Source organism: Lepidothrix coronata, unplaced genomic scaffold (assembly GCF_001604755.1).
Source record: "Lepidothrix coronata isolate B3197 unplaced genomic scaffold, Lepidothrix_coronata-1.0 Scaffold20, whole genome shotgun sequence".
Classification (NCBI taxonomy): Eukaryota; Metazoa; Chordata; class Aves; order Passeriformes; family Pipridae; genus Lepidothrix; species Lepidothrix coronata.
In genome coordinates, this window is record NW_016690200.1 from 359,131 (window position 1) to 376,961 (window position 17,831).

Below are 17,831 nucleotides of genomic sequence, written 5' to 3' on the forward strand. Positions count from 1 at the left end.
GGGGGCTGGGAATCGAACCCGGGTCGCAGCGGTGAGAGTCCTGCACCCTAACCACTAGACCACTAGAGGCCCCTTATTGCATATTGAGAGCTTACATTTGTCTTAGATCAAAAGTTGAATCATTTTAACTACAATTCATTTGCTGTTTGCCCATGTCTCAGAGTTAACACACAACTTGCTGCTACTGGAATTCTTTAGACTTTTTCCATGGTCCAGTGGAAGTTTAAAGGAGTAGATTAAAAAAGTAAAGCTCATCTCTGAAAAAAATTGACCACTTCGGAAGTCAGAAGTAAGCCTGCTCCTCATCCAGACATTAAATAAAAATTACCCTTAACAAAAACTGATAGTTTCTTGAAGTTTTAAGCACGTGCAACTAAAATGTAATAACTCATTGAAATTAACTAAATTCCCCTCAATTAGTTTGGTAAGTCAAAGTAAATCCTGTACCTTGAGCTGAGAAGTTGCTTTCTGTATTTTCAAATTTGTATTCAACTTTAAAAAAAAGCAGACATGACAGCAACTCCTCTGTTCTAAGCTCTAAGCTTTTCCTCATTCAGACTCCCCAAAACTGAGCAAGAGGCATATGCCACAAAAGAATGTGTAGAAACACTTCTATATTATACAAGCAAGAAGCTATACATAATACAACTGTTGAAACAAAGTGTGTATATTGTGTATATTCTAAAATATAAGAAGTGCATTTATTTCTTGAACTGATATCTGTAGAGAACATGGAGAGAACCATAAGGACATGGTACTAATTCTACTGGAGAGAATGTTAATAACACGGTCTTGGCTGACATCAGCGAGGCTACAGAAAAGAATAATATTATATTAAAATTATATATTGAATATCTCTTTTGTGAACTGATTATCTGGCATAATAAAGAAAACATTTAAAGAAATTCTATTTTGCATGTGAAATGATTCCTTCTTGGAATGGCTTGTTCTGGAACATGTCTGAGGAAATGTTAGTCAAAAACTGAAAAAATAGTTATACTTGAGACATTAAGTAATAGTGACCACAACAGAATTTAATTTAGTTCTCTTAGAGGAGGAATAATATCTAAAAAGTAAAAAAAAAAGAAAAAAGTTAACCTTGTGATCTGATATTTCAAAAGAGATTCAAAACCAAAAGCGAAACTTCTACAAAAAATACAATAAAAGGACTAACATAACTTAATTTAAATCCTTCTATTACTAGCTGAAAGCTGCTTAAACACATGATACCAATCATACGTATTTCTGGACCTTAAAGGATCAGGAAAATGAATTTTAAAAACTCCACTAGCAAAACAATGAGTCTTCAACTTTTCTTTTTTTTTGTGTCAAGCAGAAATGTTTTCAAAAGAAAGAAACAGCCTACTGAAGGCAACAGAAGAGAACAAACCATGAACATGAACTGATGGGGATTTGATGCGCGACCAAGCTATGATGAGATGACAATTTAACATACATCAGCTGACTTGTGATAAATGGATGCGTCCAAATCAAGTAATTTTGGCCTCAAATTAACAATTATCCTGTGAAGTTTCTTTAATTTATATTCACAGCACTCTGTAAATGTGCACCCGGATGACACGTGGCTTGTTAAACCATTGCAAACTCTGTTCCTGAGTCCTGCATTTATGATTTGCAAATCTACAGTAAAATTTGAACAACGTGTAGCCAAATTCAAAACCAGGTAAGTTGTCTGCAGGATGTGTGTCACTCATGCTACCTTGGAGAAAACGAGCAACTGAACATTTGCTTGCAGTTGTTCTTCACCACAATAATTCAAGGAAATACTTGTTCAAGACATAGCTGTTTCAAATAATAAGGATAAGCCTCTGTCCAAGAGAAAAAAATCACTTAAACTCATTGATAATATATTTTTAGTACTTATTAACATTCATCAAAAAATGGAATTTTGCCAAGCTTGGGAACTCTTCTAATGGTGGATCAGAGTTTCCAAAACAGCATGTAATATTTCCAGAAATAGATGCAAAGTTCTTTCAATTTACTGTCCATTATTGTTTCTAAGAATTCTTTGCAATGCTGAAGACTATAATTTTTAAATTCTTTAAAAACTAATACTTATTCTTAAACTTCAAAAACTAGGACTTCAAAGAAAAATGCTGTATCTCAATTTATTATTATTATGGCAGTCATTGCTAAGATAGTTCACATGAAATTTTTGAATTAAATACTTAACTGTGAGCAAAACCAAGCATTCTTGTGGAGACTAGAACTGAGGGACAACACCCATCATTTACCCTTTCAAACTGTTGTTACTCTTTCTGACAACGGAGAGACAACAAGCCTTGTTTTAACATTCCTAAACTATCTGCAAAATTGAAGTTAATTAACAGTATCTAGATAAACATTACAAAAGAATAAATGACAGCAGTTTAAAGAGAAATTTGGTTTCATCAGCACAGTAGAATTTTTGGAATGCATTTCCAGCACAATCAATGAAAGGAAAAAGGTTAGTTTATCTAACTTTGTATCTCAAAGCACTTTAAATAAAATGTTGTACTTAAGTACTTTGGAGGTTACTGATAAATAAAATTGCTTGTTAGCACAGCACATAACAATTTATTACTAGTTTATCACTCAGAGCTATGAATGACACCATCTAAGATAATACAAAATAAATAGAGAATGGTTTTTTGTTATTACTTCTAAATTAGAATGTGCTCAGATACTCATAGATTTTATTTTTTATCTTGCTTGTCTACACACTTGTCAGCTGCTAGCCTGAGCAGCTTGGTTTTTTAACTGTTCATGTTAACAAGTCTTTTGGTAAAAACTTACTGATACTGATATAGTGGGTTTGATTTAGGGTAGATGAAGCCTTGTCTCACTGGCCCAGCTATCCAGCCTTCTCTGAAAGTTCCAGCCCATACTTTATCTAGTGGGGACTCTTTCATCTTCCACAGTCATGCAGATCTTACGTGGTCTTTTTTCCCCAGATGTTGTTTTCCTTTAACACTATGTTGATCTGGGCAGCCTTCTTCATTCTTTGGTTTCTTGCTTTAATATTCTGTCTGCAGAAAGCTCCAGATGTATGTACATCTCCAAGGCTCCTCTGGGAATAAGATCATGCCAAAATCCTGCAGGGGAGGGCTAGGACAATGATCCTAACCTGTCTGAAAGCAAGGAGTAGCACAGAAAATGTCTTCCAAATACTCACTTATGGTACTATTCCCAATTATCATTAAAGGACAAACTTCAGAACCAAACCCCATGTTTTTATTAATATTAATTCTTTTAACCCTTAAGAACACAGATTGGGTGCCTTTAGCTCATGAAATAAGAAAATACCTTCAGTCTAAATCATGCTTGGATATCACCTGGATTTCCTAGGAACCTACATAAGAGCTACTTGCAACACAGGAGACTGAAATTCCCATAGAAACTATTGGAAAAGATAATTTCATCATCACTAAAATGGCAGTAGTTATCTGACTTTGCTACAGAATTACCAGTTTGGAACAACCAAAAGATATAAATGATCTATCATAGTAAAGATTATTTGATTCTCTTGTGATGAAAACAAGTCTAATTTCCTAAGAAAATGAGGTGTTCTGGAACACTACCAACTGGTGATACAATCCGTGTTCCCTATGACACATGAGATCCCACTGATCAATTTCAAATTTTATGGGAAAAGGTTGAGGAGTAAGGTCAGTCAGTTTTTCCAAGTTTCATGAAAATCACCAGTTAAGAAATAGAAATACTCCATTAGTCCCTTAACCGAAAAGGAGAACAAACTCATAATCCAATTAATAAAATTAGCAGACAACTGTTCAATCAACACACACAAACTGACCGCTCAACTAGCACATGCAGAAACAATTATACCTCTGCTACTTTGGGCCCACCTATGGAACCAAAAAAGTGGCTAATAAGTAAAAAGTGTTGAAGAAATAATGTTGAAGGTTACATGAGAGGGAGATGCTAAAAGGGAGACTTCAGTGCCCGGGATAAAATTATGTGTGCTGCAGTAGGAAAATATTAGGGATAAGGAAAGGTGAGTATGACTTTGGAAGAATTAAGTGTTTTGTTAAGAAGTGAAGATACTAAAAAAGCTAGTGATAAAGAAAAGATCTCAAACTACTTCAGTAGAGGAAAGAAAAGGAGAAGCCCAAGGAACATGTGATATAAGGATATAGGAGGCTAGAATATATTTCTTTCACTTTTCAAGTTTATCTTCTGCTTTAATTTTTGCCTGCTATTGAGACATGTCCCAGTTCATATTTCTTATTGTTGATGTCAAGCTACTCAAAGGCATTTCAGTCTCACTAGGCAAAACAATAGGTAGATGGAAGGAAGTTTTATTCTCACACATAGGTTGTATAATTCTACTGGGAAAAAAAATTATGAGATTTAGCAAGGCAAACACTAGAGGATCCCAGGAGCTTGCTGAAATTTCATCATAAAATTTCAAAATGCATCCGGGTTTGTCAAATCTAATAGATTATTAATACATTATTGGTGATCCAATCAACCCAACAGAAGAATCCTGAGTGAAAGACAGGTTTTCATCTTTCCTAAAAGAAATAATTTAATTATAAAAGGATTTTGTTTAAAGACATGTTTTATGGGTACCATAACTTTGACAAACATCATATCAGATCTTTGGAGTTCACCATCCAAGCTAGCTACCAGCAGCTGTAAGGTCTTTATAAGAGTTAAAAATCAGTAAATGCTTAGGGTTAGGAACTGATTGGTTAATCTTGTCCAATCAACAGAATTAAGGTCAGCCTGAGGGCTTTCTAATCCAATTATGCAACCTGCTCTTGGGGTCTACCTTCACCCTTTAGTGGTCTCAGATGCATTTTTAAAAGTCTGTAAACAATCCTGTAGTGAATAAGTAGTACCAGCGTTATTACAATCCCTGCGAAAGCAACTGCAGAACTCCAAGATGCCAACAGAAACACATTATTACCCTGTGCTACTGTAATGCACTTGCAAGCATAATTATGGGGCTCAGGTGGATGCTGTAATGCCTAACCTCTGCCATCAAAATTACAATGCCTGCAAGAGCAGACCTTACAGACTGAAGGACCAAACACTTATAAAGCAAAATCACTGCAGCAAAATTTGCACAGAAATCAACATCTGTAGAAATTTACCATCATGTTGTGAACAGTTAAACACAGAGGCAACAATGTTGAAGCAGATCTGCAGTCACTCATATAACGTATGACTAATTCAGAAAGGCTCTGAAGCACCTTTTCATCATAGACTAGAAATACACTTTCTGTGCGTTAATTTATAGTTTACACCATTTAAAATATAAAACATGCTACGACATGACAAGTTTAACTTTCAGATATTCCCCATGGGTTCCTGCAACACTCCCAGGCAATAGTATCAGATGTCAGTACATGTCAGTATGTCTGTTACCTTTCAACAATCCCAAGGTAGAGCATTCCTATGCTGCTATCAACTTCACAGCACAATTCGGGAGTTGTTTCACAAGAATGTATAAACATTAGTTACTATTATTTTCAAATTTCCATGCTGTAAGCTTTTTGTTTTGTTTTACTTTTAAATTAAGAGTACAAGGAGTTTTCAACAGCCCAGAGATCTAATTTTACAGCTCAAGGGTTTTAGTGCTATTACACATTAAAGCAGTAAATGTGAAACCACAAAAAAAATTCCAATCCATTAACCTGATATTATGAAGTAATTTGTTACATTTTCTAAGAAAGCAAGGGGTTGTTCCATGTCAAGAAAATTACAGAGACCACATATAGCACTTCTAATATCTATTTCACAATCCTAAATGACATGTATCCACACATATTAAAGTATCTATAAAATCATCAAAGAAGCATCTTCTAAAAATACCATCTTCTTGTTAACAAAAGAGCATGATAAGTTGTATCAAGTTTTTCATAAGTGTTTAACCATAGGATAAAATGGAAAGTGAAATTATACACATTAATCAAAATTATCAGTGTTTCATGTTGCTTGGTAATGCCTGGGCTATGGGCAAAGTAGAACAACTTTTGTCATGATTGACTTTAGTCAATCACACTACAGGGATTGCCTCAAAGTATCTGTGCCTTAGACTTTGGTCTTGCAAAAAACCCCAACTTTTAATCAATTGACTAATTTGTCTAATTAAAGGTACACACACATGACCAAATATTTATAGAATCAAAGATTTAGGATATAGTCTATAAGGCCGCTTTGTGTGCGGTGGAAATAACTTAAACAGTTTATATATAACCTGGTTTTTTACTGCTTCTTGGCCAAAGAGTAGCTGAGCTCTGTGACAGGAAGCTGTGAGTGGCTCACCTATTTCAACATGATAGGCCATCAATTTAGTGTAAACTAAAGCTGCTTAACCTAAGCTTATCAAGCTTAATCTAAATCAGCATATTGTGCACAAAAGCAGATGCAGAGCACACCAGAGTCATTACTGTGGTCCAGAGATAGCTGTGTTCAGCAGCCGTGGGAGCCACTTAGGTCAGGTCACTAAAGTGACTACACCTCCATCCTCATCTTCCAGACCATTATTAGATCAAAGAAATACTACTTAGTAATAATAACTTCACTTATACTTTGTCAGGGCAATAGTGCCGTTGCTTGGAAACTCTGCAGTAAGTCATTCCCAGCCAAAGGGTTTTATTCTTGAAAGTGCAACATACCAAACTTATCATCAGACATTCATCTCAAATCCATCTTACCTACTTTTGTCAGACTGTAAGCAAGGCCTCTGCTTTAAGCTGGCCATTATCTTCCTAAACTCAGGAGAGACAGAAACACGCTTTTAGATGTAGTGCAGGAAACAAATGGATCACCTCTTTCAGAAAGTAAAGTCAGGAACAAGGAATATCTTGTCAACTTGTTCATCACAAAAGTTTGTAGGAGGTTTGCTATTGTCCTTAGTAACAATGAAATCAGGCTTCTCTCCTACTTTTGTATTAAAGGGTTCATATATTTAGCAGTAAACTTTCAGGACAGTGTGCTACATTCAGAGCTATAGTTGGAGAACCACTCTTTACTGTAACTTTGTCTTCTAAATGTGAAGTGTTTATTTACAAAAATTCAAGTATTTTAGAAATTAAATAACCCATTGCAGTGCTTGAGTGTTAACCCACAAAAGCTGCAGTCACTCAACAAGGAATACTATGGAAGCAGTAAAGAGCTTGGGACTGTTTACAGGCTTTTTCTGAGCTATAATAAATGCTCCACCTGCTGAATACTTTAACACCATCTCAATAGTACGTTTAGAAATTACTATTATCCCAGATGCTTGTGTAATCTGAAAATATGCAGGAGGACTTGGCCATGCCTAAGATAAGCAGAGAAGAGAAAATAATGACTTACTGCATGTAAACACAGGCATGTAAAGACAAGACATTTTTTCAGCAAGAACATTAATAAGAACAAGATCTCTTAGACAGCTTACGTCTTTCTGGGCTCCCAGACAACACATATTTTCAAGCTTTGCATCATACTATTCTCAATCAACTGAGATGACATATTTAATATATAAAGGAATGGGTTTATTTTCCTTTACTCTTGGCTTTTACCATATATCCACAGGAAAGCACTTGGCTTAATCATAACTAAAGAGTTGCAGGAGCTCATGGAATTGAGCAATGCTTGCTAACCTTTAGCTTTCTGGATGAAAAATGACCTTCAGTGATGACCCCAGTGAATAGTGCTATCTGGAATAATTCCCTCACATCAAGTAACCTATTATTTTACTATTATTAAGTTTTAGTAACACTGCTGGGAGAAACCATCTGTTAAAAGAGAAACAAGGTACTAACCCCTAGGTATGTGGGGATTGTTGTTTTCTGCAATCAGTTTAAGGCACTTTTCATTCATTTTGTACAATTTCCTTTCATCAGTGTTAGAAAGATCAGAATAAGAAAAGGCCAACATCCCTGTGATGTTTATTGCACATCAACAAATAAAAGATATATTTACAGCTGCATTCAACATTTTACTAGGCCTATTAAACAAATGTGTTGTAAGAAAAAGCCTATAAAGCGAACTTAGCAACAGTAAAAAGCCCATTGTTTGACTCCCCACAGAAGCTTCAATTGCTTCACAGTATGAAGTCAGGAATCCTTTAGATAAAAATAAACACAGAAGAAGTAGAGAATAGATACATTAAGGATGTTAAGAAGAGTGAAATCTTTCACTGAATGCCTATCTTCGAAGCACTGGTTCCTTGGTTTACAGAGTTACTTTGCAAACAGTTTGAAAAAAAAAATCCCAAAAAACATCATCATACTGGAAGGATCTGGTTGAGAACCTTTTATATTTGTATGTAAATATAGTTTGGGGGATTTAGAAAAAAATAGAAAGAGAAGGTAAGATGCAAATGCTGAACTGAACAAGTGAATTTCCCAAAACATGAAATTCTTCCTTACTGATGAAGTAAAAATGTTAGCAACATGATTTCACAAGGATCATTAACAACTTTTTTTCTTAGCTGTTCCTGCCAAATCACAGTATGAAGAGTACTATATATTGCTTGTCATCAAGTTCTTATAAATAATGGGCACCTTCTGCTCAGGCCAAAGAGATAAAAGAAGTCATCAGTGACATTTTTTAGTTTCTCCCAGTTTTGGCTAACAGGCTTTGTTTGGTTGAGTTTGGTTTCTTTTTTTGATTTTTCATAAATTAAACTTTTGGCCTTTAATTTATTTCTGTATTTTGACATTAGGAATTCATAGGGATCCTTTGAACTATACTGTAATAGATTGCACAAAGCAGACAAGTCTCATATTTGTCATATAATCTTACTTGACTAGAAATGTGTCCTTCACAACTAGGTTTCTGATATAAAAACTTGCATCAAGCAAATTCAACTAAGAATGTTAACATAATTTTTGAATGTTACATGTCTATGGCAAACTAGTCTTTGCCATTAGACCATTACAGAGTTTCATTGGTGTTGAATTCTTAACCTGCAGAAGCATTCAAAACTTCAGTTTTTAATATATTCCTTGATACTGGAGATATAAGTACCAGGAGTCAATCAGTAACAGGTAGATGAGTTACAGGAAGTGCTACTGTACCATGTTTCTCCATGGAAGGCAAAGAGGCAATATGACAGACTATTTCTGCTTTCTAGTAAACATAGTTGATTTTGGATTGTGGATTTTACAAGGTAAAAGGATGGCACTTCCATGAGGCAAATAAAGTTTCAGTCTGAAACACAGCACTGCATTCAGGAACAAATCATAGATCACTACATGTAACTGGATGACTCTTGTTGACTTTTAATAAGAACTGAGCAGATTCTGATTGACAGAAGAGATAATAAAGCATGCCAAGTACTCTACTGAGACAAGGTAGGAAGAGATGACAGAAACAACAGCCAATTATGTGCTTTCACCTGAGACTAGTAAAAAGTAATTTAAAGATGAGATCCAACTTTTATTCCACCAAAAATTATTTTTCAGCTACACGAGCGATCCAAGTTTTGCAGCTATTGGCTACACACACAGACTGGGTGTCATGCCAGGGCCAAGATGTTTGGCAGGCATCCCTTCGTTGACAACTTTGTGGTTGCAGACCTCCTGTACATACTTGCGCAGAAATTGTAAAAGAAACCTTTGACGTGCCATTGCACTCGAGGTCCTACAATTTGCAGGTGAAATAAGAATGAATAGACTAGAAGAGGAACAAAGATTTGTCACTAAGATTATATATTCACCAAGAGCAGTGCAGCTAAACAGTGTATTCGGATGCTCGATTGTAATGTGCTGCAATTTACAAATTCTTTGAAAGGGACATCAAAATGTCACCAAGAAACCCTGAGAAAAAAACAGAGAAACAATTCCCTGTGTTTGCAATGTTGTTTCTTCAAAAGAAAAACCCAAAAATCTATCTCAAAATACTTTTGCTTGGGTGATTTTTATAGGCATGAAAATCATCACAGAGTAAGAAAAAAACCTGAATACATAATGATACATTCCTGCTTTACATTGTTTCGAAAGGAAAAAAAAATAGTCTTTCGACTGCTATAAAACAGTTTGCCAAAAGGATGCAGCATGAGGGAAAGCATATCAATTTATAGCTGAAACTAACACAAGATGCTTAGAGGAGAAGCACATGAAGTCAGCCTTCAACTGAATTCTTTAACAGGGAGAAATCTCTCTTCCAAAATAAGAATCTGTAGCCTTGAAGATGATCAGAAGAATTGAGATCAAGGGAAATAGGAATTTGTCAATGTGAGATGATAAAAGTGGGGAAACAATAAGTTGGTAATATTTGTTTTTGAAGCTGTGCTCTGAGAGAATCCTGATTGTTTCATTTGTTTTAATGTATGCAGCAACCTCAGTAGATTCAGTTCCTCAAACTGAATCTTGGTGATGGCAATTTAAATTTTTCACCAATTTAAAGATGGAGTTTATTTTTAAAACTTCTCAAATATTGTTTCTTCAAAGTTAATTATGTCCTTTCTTTACAGAGTTTGAAATTACAGATGAAGTGCACTATAGACTTTTATAATGCAACATTTTCATTCTTTTTCTCTTTTAACATGTTCTTTCATGTTTAATCCTGAATCCTTAACTGATTTAAACAAATGCCAAACATTAACTAACCAATACAAAACATTTTAAATAGTATACTCAAGAGGGTTTTTTTTTCCCCTGTAAAATGAAGATTATCATCTTTATCCCTTCCAGCTATGAATTTTTTAAAGAAATTATAATTTTTCTAATTAATTCTGTCTGCATGCTCTAACTGCATCATATTTGACTGGCTACATGAAGAAAACCAAGACAGCAGTTTTAATAATATGTAATATTTCCATTGTACACTTTTAGAAAATTTATTGACCAAAAGTTTCTCAAAAGGCCTGACACAGATGCTCACCCTTGCACATCATCCCATAAATCACGTAAACAGCATTAATCTTGTTTTCATTTCAGTAAAATATAACACTTTTTTTCAGTGAAATAATGATGAGTACGATATCTGATGAAGAGTTTAAAATAGCAGATGGTGTTATCACTTTGAAAGCAGGGAGTTAGCTGCAGAGAAGCAGCAGCATGCAGGATATTCTGGTCTTGCACCTTCAGATGGTACTTAGTTCTTTAAAGCAAAAACAGGCAAGTGATTGATGTTAGGCAGCAAACCGTCTGCTTCTTGCATCCCCGGCGGCGGTGCTTATCGCTTCAGAGTTCTGCTGCAGCAATACTTACAGAAGCCTTTGTCAACAAAATGCAGTTATGAGAGGAACTAGCATGAATTCTCTGCCAAAAATATTCCTGTCTCGGTGAGTAAGTCACTCCAGGATTACTTGTGAGCACTCCTGAACTTGCTAGCAGTCACCTCTTGTGATATGGATGAATATTAAACCTAAGTCTTGTCCTAAGTGTTGTCGAACAATCAGTTGCCTATCAGGTGGGAGATGGGATGTAAAAGCTCTTCTCTCTGCCCCAGAAGTGGCCTAGAGTGCATATTTCTCTAGGACATTTCCAAACTGAGGTTGAGTTCTATGTGGCCTCGAGCATTTGGGTAAAAAGACATTACTTGTAGCTTGGTTTTTCCAAACACTCATAATTCTGGCTATTAGCCCTTATAGCCAGACACATTTAGATGTGGAGCCATAATACAGCTCTTTACTTCTTACACCCTTGGAATGATACTGCTCTTTAATTCACTGTAAGAAATATAAAAACCTCAATCTGTTATATATATACGCACACAAGTTTTAAAGATACATACACAATATCATATATCTTTTTCAGATGTAGACTTCTCTGAACTATATGTAAGCAAAGATCAGAAGTCAAATCCTTATTCTGGTGCAAATTCAAAGTGATTTGCATCTAGCATGAATTAACAACTTTCTTGAACTTGAATTTGCTTTGGTAGGAAAACTAATTCTTTCGAGTCATTCAAAACAAAATTCTATTAGAGGGAAAGCTGTTAAAAATAGAAAACATTTTCATGCATGAAATTGAATCAGTCATGATTCAGTTATAGGTTATGTGACTAGACATTAATTAGCCGTGATTTGTGTAGCCAGTTGATTACTAATCGAAAATACTATACTTGTATTAAATATATTTGCTACTTCAGAATTCAGAAATGCCTGTCTAAAAAAACCCTACATTTTTTGTTACTCAATTTAGTTGTTAGCCTCTTAGTAAATTTTACTGCCACCTAGCTAAACAGAGAGAGTAAGATACCATGGATAAGCGTAGTGAAACTCTTAGTGTTAGTTAAAATAAAATCTAAACTGCAAATATCAAGAAAGCTAAAGTAGGTGTGCTGAAACTCTGGTCCCTGCAAATGGCAATGAAATATTTTTTCTGCTGTTACAGATCTCAGCAGCCCTCAAAGATTATTACTCAGCCCTAAGAAACCTAAATTCTTCTACATTAAACATTTTATATTATACATTTGACGTACTAAAATCTGAATACATGGGAAGTATCACTTCTTGTCAGCAAAATTTCAGCTCTCCCTTCCTTAACTACCTGCTGCTTTTGTTTGAAGTACTTATGCTTGGAGGATAAATTTTTTAACCCAGAAGAATTCCTTTTAAGTTCAGTCCTCTCCTTCTGCCTGCTGCAGCTTGACTCTACTGTAGAAAGTTGCAAGCAAGTAAAAGAGAGATACTTGGGTGGGTGAGACAAGCACAACTGCTTCTTAATCATACCTTTTCCAGCCAAGACCATTGTCCAGTGCATAGCTACACAACCTGAGGTCAGGTAATTCCAAAATTTGTCAAGTCACTCAAGAGCAATGTACTGGGTAAAACAAGATCTGCAAATCGCTGTACGTAACTGAGTGCACCAGATCCCACTGCGGCAATAAAATTGTATAGAGACCACTCATCTCATTTTCATACTATATTACCTTTGTTCCTTACCATATTCATGAACTAGAGAAAAAAAATAATCCAAAACCAGTTAGAAATACACAGCACACCATGCATAATACTTGAATTATACAATTACATCTTTCATGAGCCTTTTAGGTCCTCATGCTTCCAGTGCAGCTCTATGAGGCTTATATAAATATATCCCTCCTGTCCTCTGGAAACCCAATCCATTTCAATCTGTAATGTAAATACTTTCTTTTTAACACGCAGTGTGTGCTGATTTCACCTTAATTGTATATTTCCCATTGCGAGAACTCAAACTGTGGGATACTGGGAAAGAATTTAACCAGCAGCCTATAAAGAATAGGGGCTGAAGCTTGGCTTCCATTAACACCTAATTAGCCAGGGTCTGTACTGTATGTAAAATGAGCTAATTATTTTTAAAAGTAGTCATCAACCTATAACTTAATAATGTAGAAATTTATTTCTCTGTAATATTTTTATCTCTTCAAATCAACATGAAGCTAGTGGAGCACACAGATCTTAGTTGGTCATCATCAAACACTGACCTTTAGCACAATCATACCACTAATACCACAAGTGCTACTAATTGCAGTGTAAAATTTCTAATAGACACAAGTTGATTGTTTGAAGAAAACATCTTCAAGTCCTGGGTATAAACATAGTTCAACTTACTAAAAATGAAGTTAAAACCGTAAAATGACTGCAAGGTGGTTATAGGATTAAGTTCTAATCTCATATAAAGGAATAGCAAAATCCACATTTGAGTTTACTGTGAATAAAGACCATCTTCTACTTTACCTAAAATCACCATTACCATTTTGCATTGACTTGACAGGACAGGTTTAACAGTAGTTCAAGAATGCAAGACTTTCATTAACTCCCACTGAAGCAGAGTAAATGGCCATAGAGTCAAACAGGGGTTGCACAATAATTGTCAAGGGGATTGTGGTATTCCTATCCATCAGGCGACCCCTCTGCACCAGGGTTAGGACCTGATCTTGTTGCTGTGGGTTTGGAGACACGTGTGCACTGCAGGTGAAGGTCTGGTTCGCAGCGAGAGCAAAAGGTTCTCATTCACTGTCAGATCACTACCTCACTTTCACTGAGCATCACTTTTAAAGAAGAAAAAAAAAGAGAAATTTGTGAATTTATAAAAACCAAATGAGTCTCTAATTTGTGGAAGCCTTATTCTGGCTCCTTAAAGAAACAAGACTTTAAAATAGATTAATTAAGTACTCTTTCACAACAAAAAAATCTCATGTCCATATGTCATACTCATCACAGAGCCTTTAACTTTCCCGTCAGCACTAGCAGATCTTGCAATGGCCTGAATCCCAATTAGCTATGAGCACCTGCAGTTCCAAGGAGAGGCAGTGAACAGATCTGCTCACTTTCAGGTTTCAAGGTTTTTGCAGCAAAATTTTTAACTGAGTTTACAGCTATTGAAAATATATGCAAGTGGGCTTCATCCTCTGTACCTCAGCACCAACTCACAGGTCAGGCTGAAAGAACTCTGTGCACAGAGGTTGCATGACCACTTCTTTGTAACTACCCTGCACCTCACGGGTACCCACAGCAGCCTTTTGATGGAGTAAAAGCAATTAAGATGAGGGACCCTCCTGCTGTTCCTCTTTGATTAGTGAAGACAGCAGCCACATTTGCTCATTGTCTTCATGCTTGGTCGCTACATTCTTTTGGCTGGGAGGATTGCAGGAGCTGTTCCCAGGGTGGCAGGCAGGTATGCCATTTCCAGCTTTTGGCTGGGGATAGGTGGTCAGGCACTCACTGACTGCAACACAGCTTGTAAAATCAGTCACATTTCATAAGTGTGAAAAATGAGATGGGGTATTGTACAAGGTGAAATATGTGTTTTCATGGGAGGGAATTTATGAGGACAAATCTTCCCGTGTCATTGGATCTGAGTGAACTGCCATCAGGCAGGGCCCTCATTTGGCCCTCTGTGAGAAATGGATGTTTTAAGATCGCTTTGAAAATGTTAGACTTATGATGTCAGAGTTATGATGCGTTATGGCCAAATTACTGGCTCACTGCTGAAAAGAGAAGTAGTATGTACAGTGTGTACACTGATTCCAACCATCAGAAAAGCAATTAGTACTACAAGTGAACAGAGAAGCAGTTAATCGTTGCAGCACCATAGTGGGGAGCTTGCCAAAACTGGCAGTTAAGCCAAAGTCCTGAACTAACATAACATTAGGTCTATTTGTCTCATCTCTCTCCCTCATCACAAGCAAACAAATATCAATAAAAATTATAGCCCTTGTAATTACATCTAGAAGTAAATCAGTGTTCAAATGCACATTTTCAACAACAAAAGATGTGAAAGAATTATATAATCAGCATTCCTACTGTACTCTGAAATCACAGATTAAAGCATGAGTGGTTTATATATTGAGAGGTCATATTATTTATTTCATTTAGAGCAGTTAATTGTTTACTTACAAGAAAGCTTTTCATGACAAATATTTATTTTTTTAAAATGTGTTTCACTGCCCTATAAAAGCAAACCCCATTTCTTATAGCTTCCTAGCAAGACCTTCAGACCAATTATCCTATTCAGTTTCTCCCTTCCTTATAACTGGTAATTTAGCTTGCTATATAAAACACAATTAAACCTTGTTTAGAGTAAACCTGTCAACACATGGAGCTCTGGCTGATGTTAATTCTGAAATTTTATCCATACTTAAAATAGGTGTTCTAATGTACTTCACACTGATGCAGCTTAGTTATCAATTGCATAACCACTAAAATGTTCTTGAGTAAATTAGAATTTGCTCATTCCCAACAATGTCAGCAGAAAAGCATTTTCTTTTCATCCATGCATAAGAGGTAATATCAAAACATTATTAATTGGCCAATCATAAGTTTATCTTGGGCACATATTTTTTGCTCCTACTGCAATAGTTGTCTGTCATACATATCTAAATATATAATCTACAAATGTATGTACTGCTGCAGAGAACTGAAATGCCATGGTTGTGCACAGGTATTTATATATATATAAAGGATTAAACCTAAACCATAGTGAAGAGTTTAAATCACATGCAATCCAGAACTGAATAAGGACACTCTGAATGGGCTAAGGAAGAATGGTTCAGGCTTCAGGTAACTGAAACTTAAATAATTTAAAACAAACAAACAAACAAGTTGTAAGTATTCTACATACATATGTCAGAAAAAATAACACTTTTTTCTTTGGGTAACTCAGTTAAACTGCTAACAGACTTACATTGGCAGTTAGTCATTTTAATTATAGTGTGATGACACTTGCTAGTTTAGAAAATGAATCATATGGTTCACAGGAATTCAGTCTTTTTGCCTTAGCTATATTTGTAGACAGATAGAATTCTAAAAGTGAAACAGACATTTAATTGTTTAATGGTTACATGATGCACAAGAGTGCATTTATTCAGCAATAATTTTAGGTTATCTTCTCCATTTCTTTCCCTCCTATTAAGAGACCTGGCAGCCTCCTTACAGCATGGAGAATAAGTGAGAATGACATGCAAATCTAACACACTTTTTGTTAGAGTATTTCAGTAGGATAAAATCATCACTTGTAAGTATCTTAAGTCTTCTAGAATTCAGTAAACTTGCTCAAGGATGCAGTTTAGTACAAGGAAACAATTCACAAGATTCCTTAACAGGAACATTTTACTCTGTCAGAGGACCATAATTTAACCCCTATGCAGTACATTCGGTGAAGTCAATGAACCTGCATTAGCACAAAGTCTTTAAAAACCTGACACACTGACCTACCTTTATGTGACAGACGTAACCTTGGCTGCCTCGTATCCGCTGCGTGACATCCAGCCGGTAACTCTAGTAACAAGCCATATAGTGCCAAGATTAAAAGGTCCTGGGCAGATGCCATCCTGCCCAAGATAAATTTCTTGCTCTCTTCACTTAAATGCTGCTGTTTGTTAGTTGTTTTGGTGGGGTGTTTTTAAGGCTCCAACTTCCACTTCTACTTTCCCAGTGCAGTTAGATCGCTCTCTTTGGTCAGTTTGTGGGGTATCTCTGTATGATATTCAATGTTCATCAGAGCAGCACACAGCCTCAGCTAGCCATTTGTCAAGCTGTGCAAATGTCATGTAAAAATATTCCCTCCCTAGGACAATTGTTTATAAAGTGCGAGGACATTCCAAGGCGTTACTCTGCAGTGTTGTGTCTTGAGCTGTCTCTAGTAACTCTGCCACTGGATTCAGGAAGAAGCTGTATTTTCAGTCCCTCCTGCAAGGCAATTCATTCAGAGAAGGAGGGAGGGAAAAAAAAAAAAAAGGAAAAAAGGAGAAAGCACCCTCCTCCTTGGTGCTCTTCAGGATTCAGCCCCTTGCTCTGACTTGCCAAACAGCTAGTTTTAATTCACCTTTCACCTTTGCTAATTAAAAACAAGAAGTGCCATTCCCTCCTGGAGTTGCAGGATCCACCCAGCGGGAAGCCAGGCTGTCAGGCTGCTGTATTCACTGAGAAAGTTCAGGGAGGGTTGAGGCAATGTACAGTACTAGCTGCTTCTAGGAAGCGTTTTAATCCACATGCCGTGAGTTGATTCCTCAATTGCTTTGTGGTTTCACGTTGTAAAGCGCCGGGAGAAGGGTCAGAATTCCTCCCGTCCCTCCCTTTCCAAAAGTCATTTCAGCTTTTGTTCCCAGCTCAGTTTTAGAGGAGGATCAACCCTTGCATTAACCATTTAAGTACATTATCACTTTGAGTCATTAAACAGCATGCTACCAAGTGGATCAGAATAAAAGATTCCAGTTGCATATCCTTTCCTACTTTAAGGAAAAAGGTTCTGTTTTTAAACCTTATTTCTGCCCCCCCCAAATGTGCTTTTAGACAGTAGCTTCTCCCTTTTACATTTTAAATATCTGTAAGTCTCAAACCTTAAATCATCTATACATGTCAGCAAAATTACTTATCTGACTAGATGCCTGTGGGATTGGTCAGTATTAAAAAAAAAAAAAAAAACTGTTTAAACTGTTGT

The 17,831-nt window shown here is 36.1% G+C and overlaps 1 protein-coding gene across 1 annotated transcript in view; it reads right to left on the reverse strand.

The window, feature by feature from the left end:
• SEMA3E (semaphorin 3E) overlaps window positions 1-17,122 on the reverse strand; it is a 134,567-nt gene extending 117,445 nt beyond the window's left edge. The window contains exon 1 of the mRNA XM_017807856.1: window positions 16,607-17,122. Coding sequence (XP_017663345.1) covers window positions 16,607-16,721 — 115 coding nt within the window. The 5' untranslated portion in view covers window positions 16,722-17,122. The remainder of the gene's footprint in view (window positions 1-16,606) is intronic.
• Window positions 17,123-17,831: the final 709 nt, after the last annotated feature.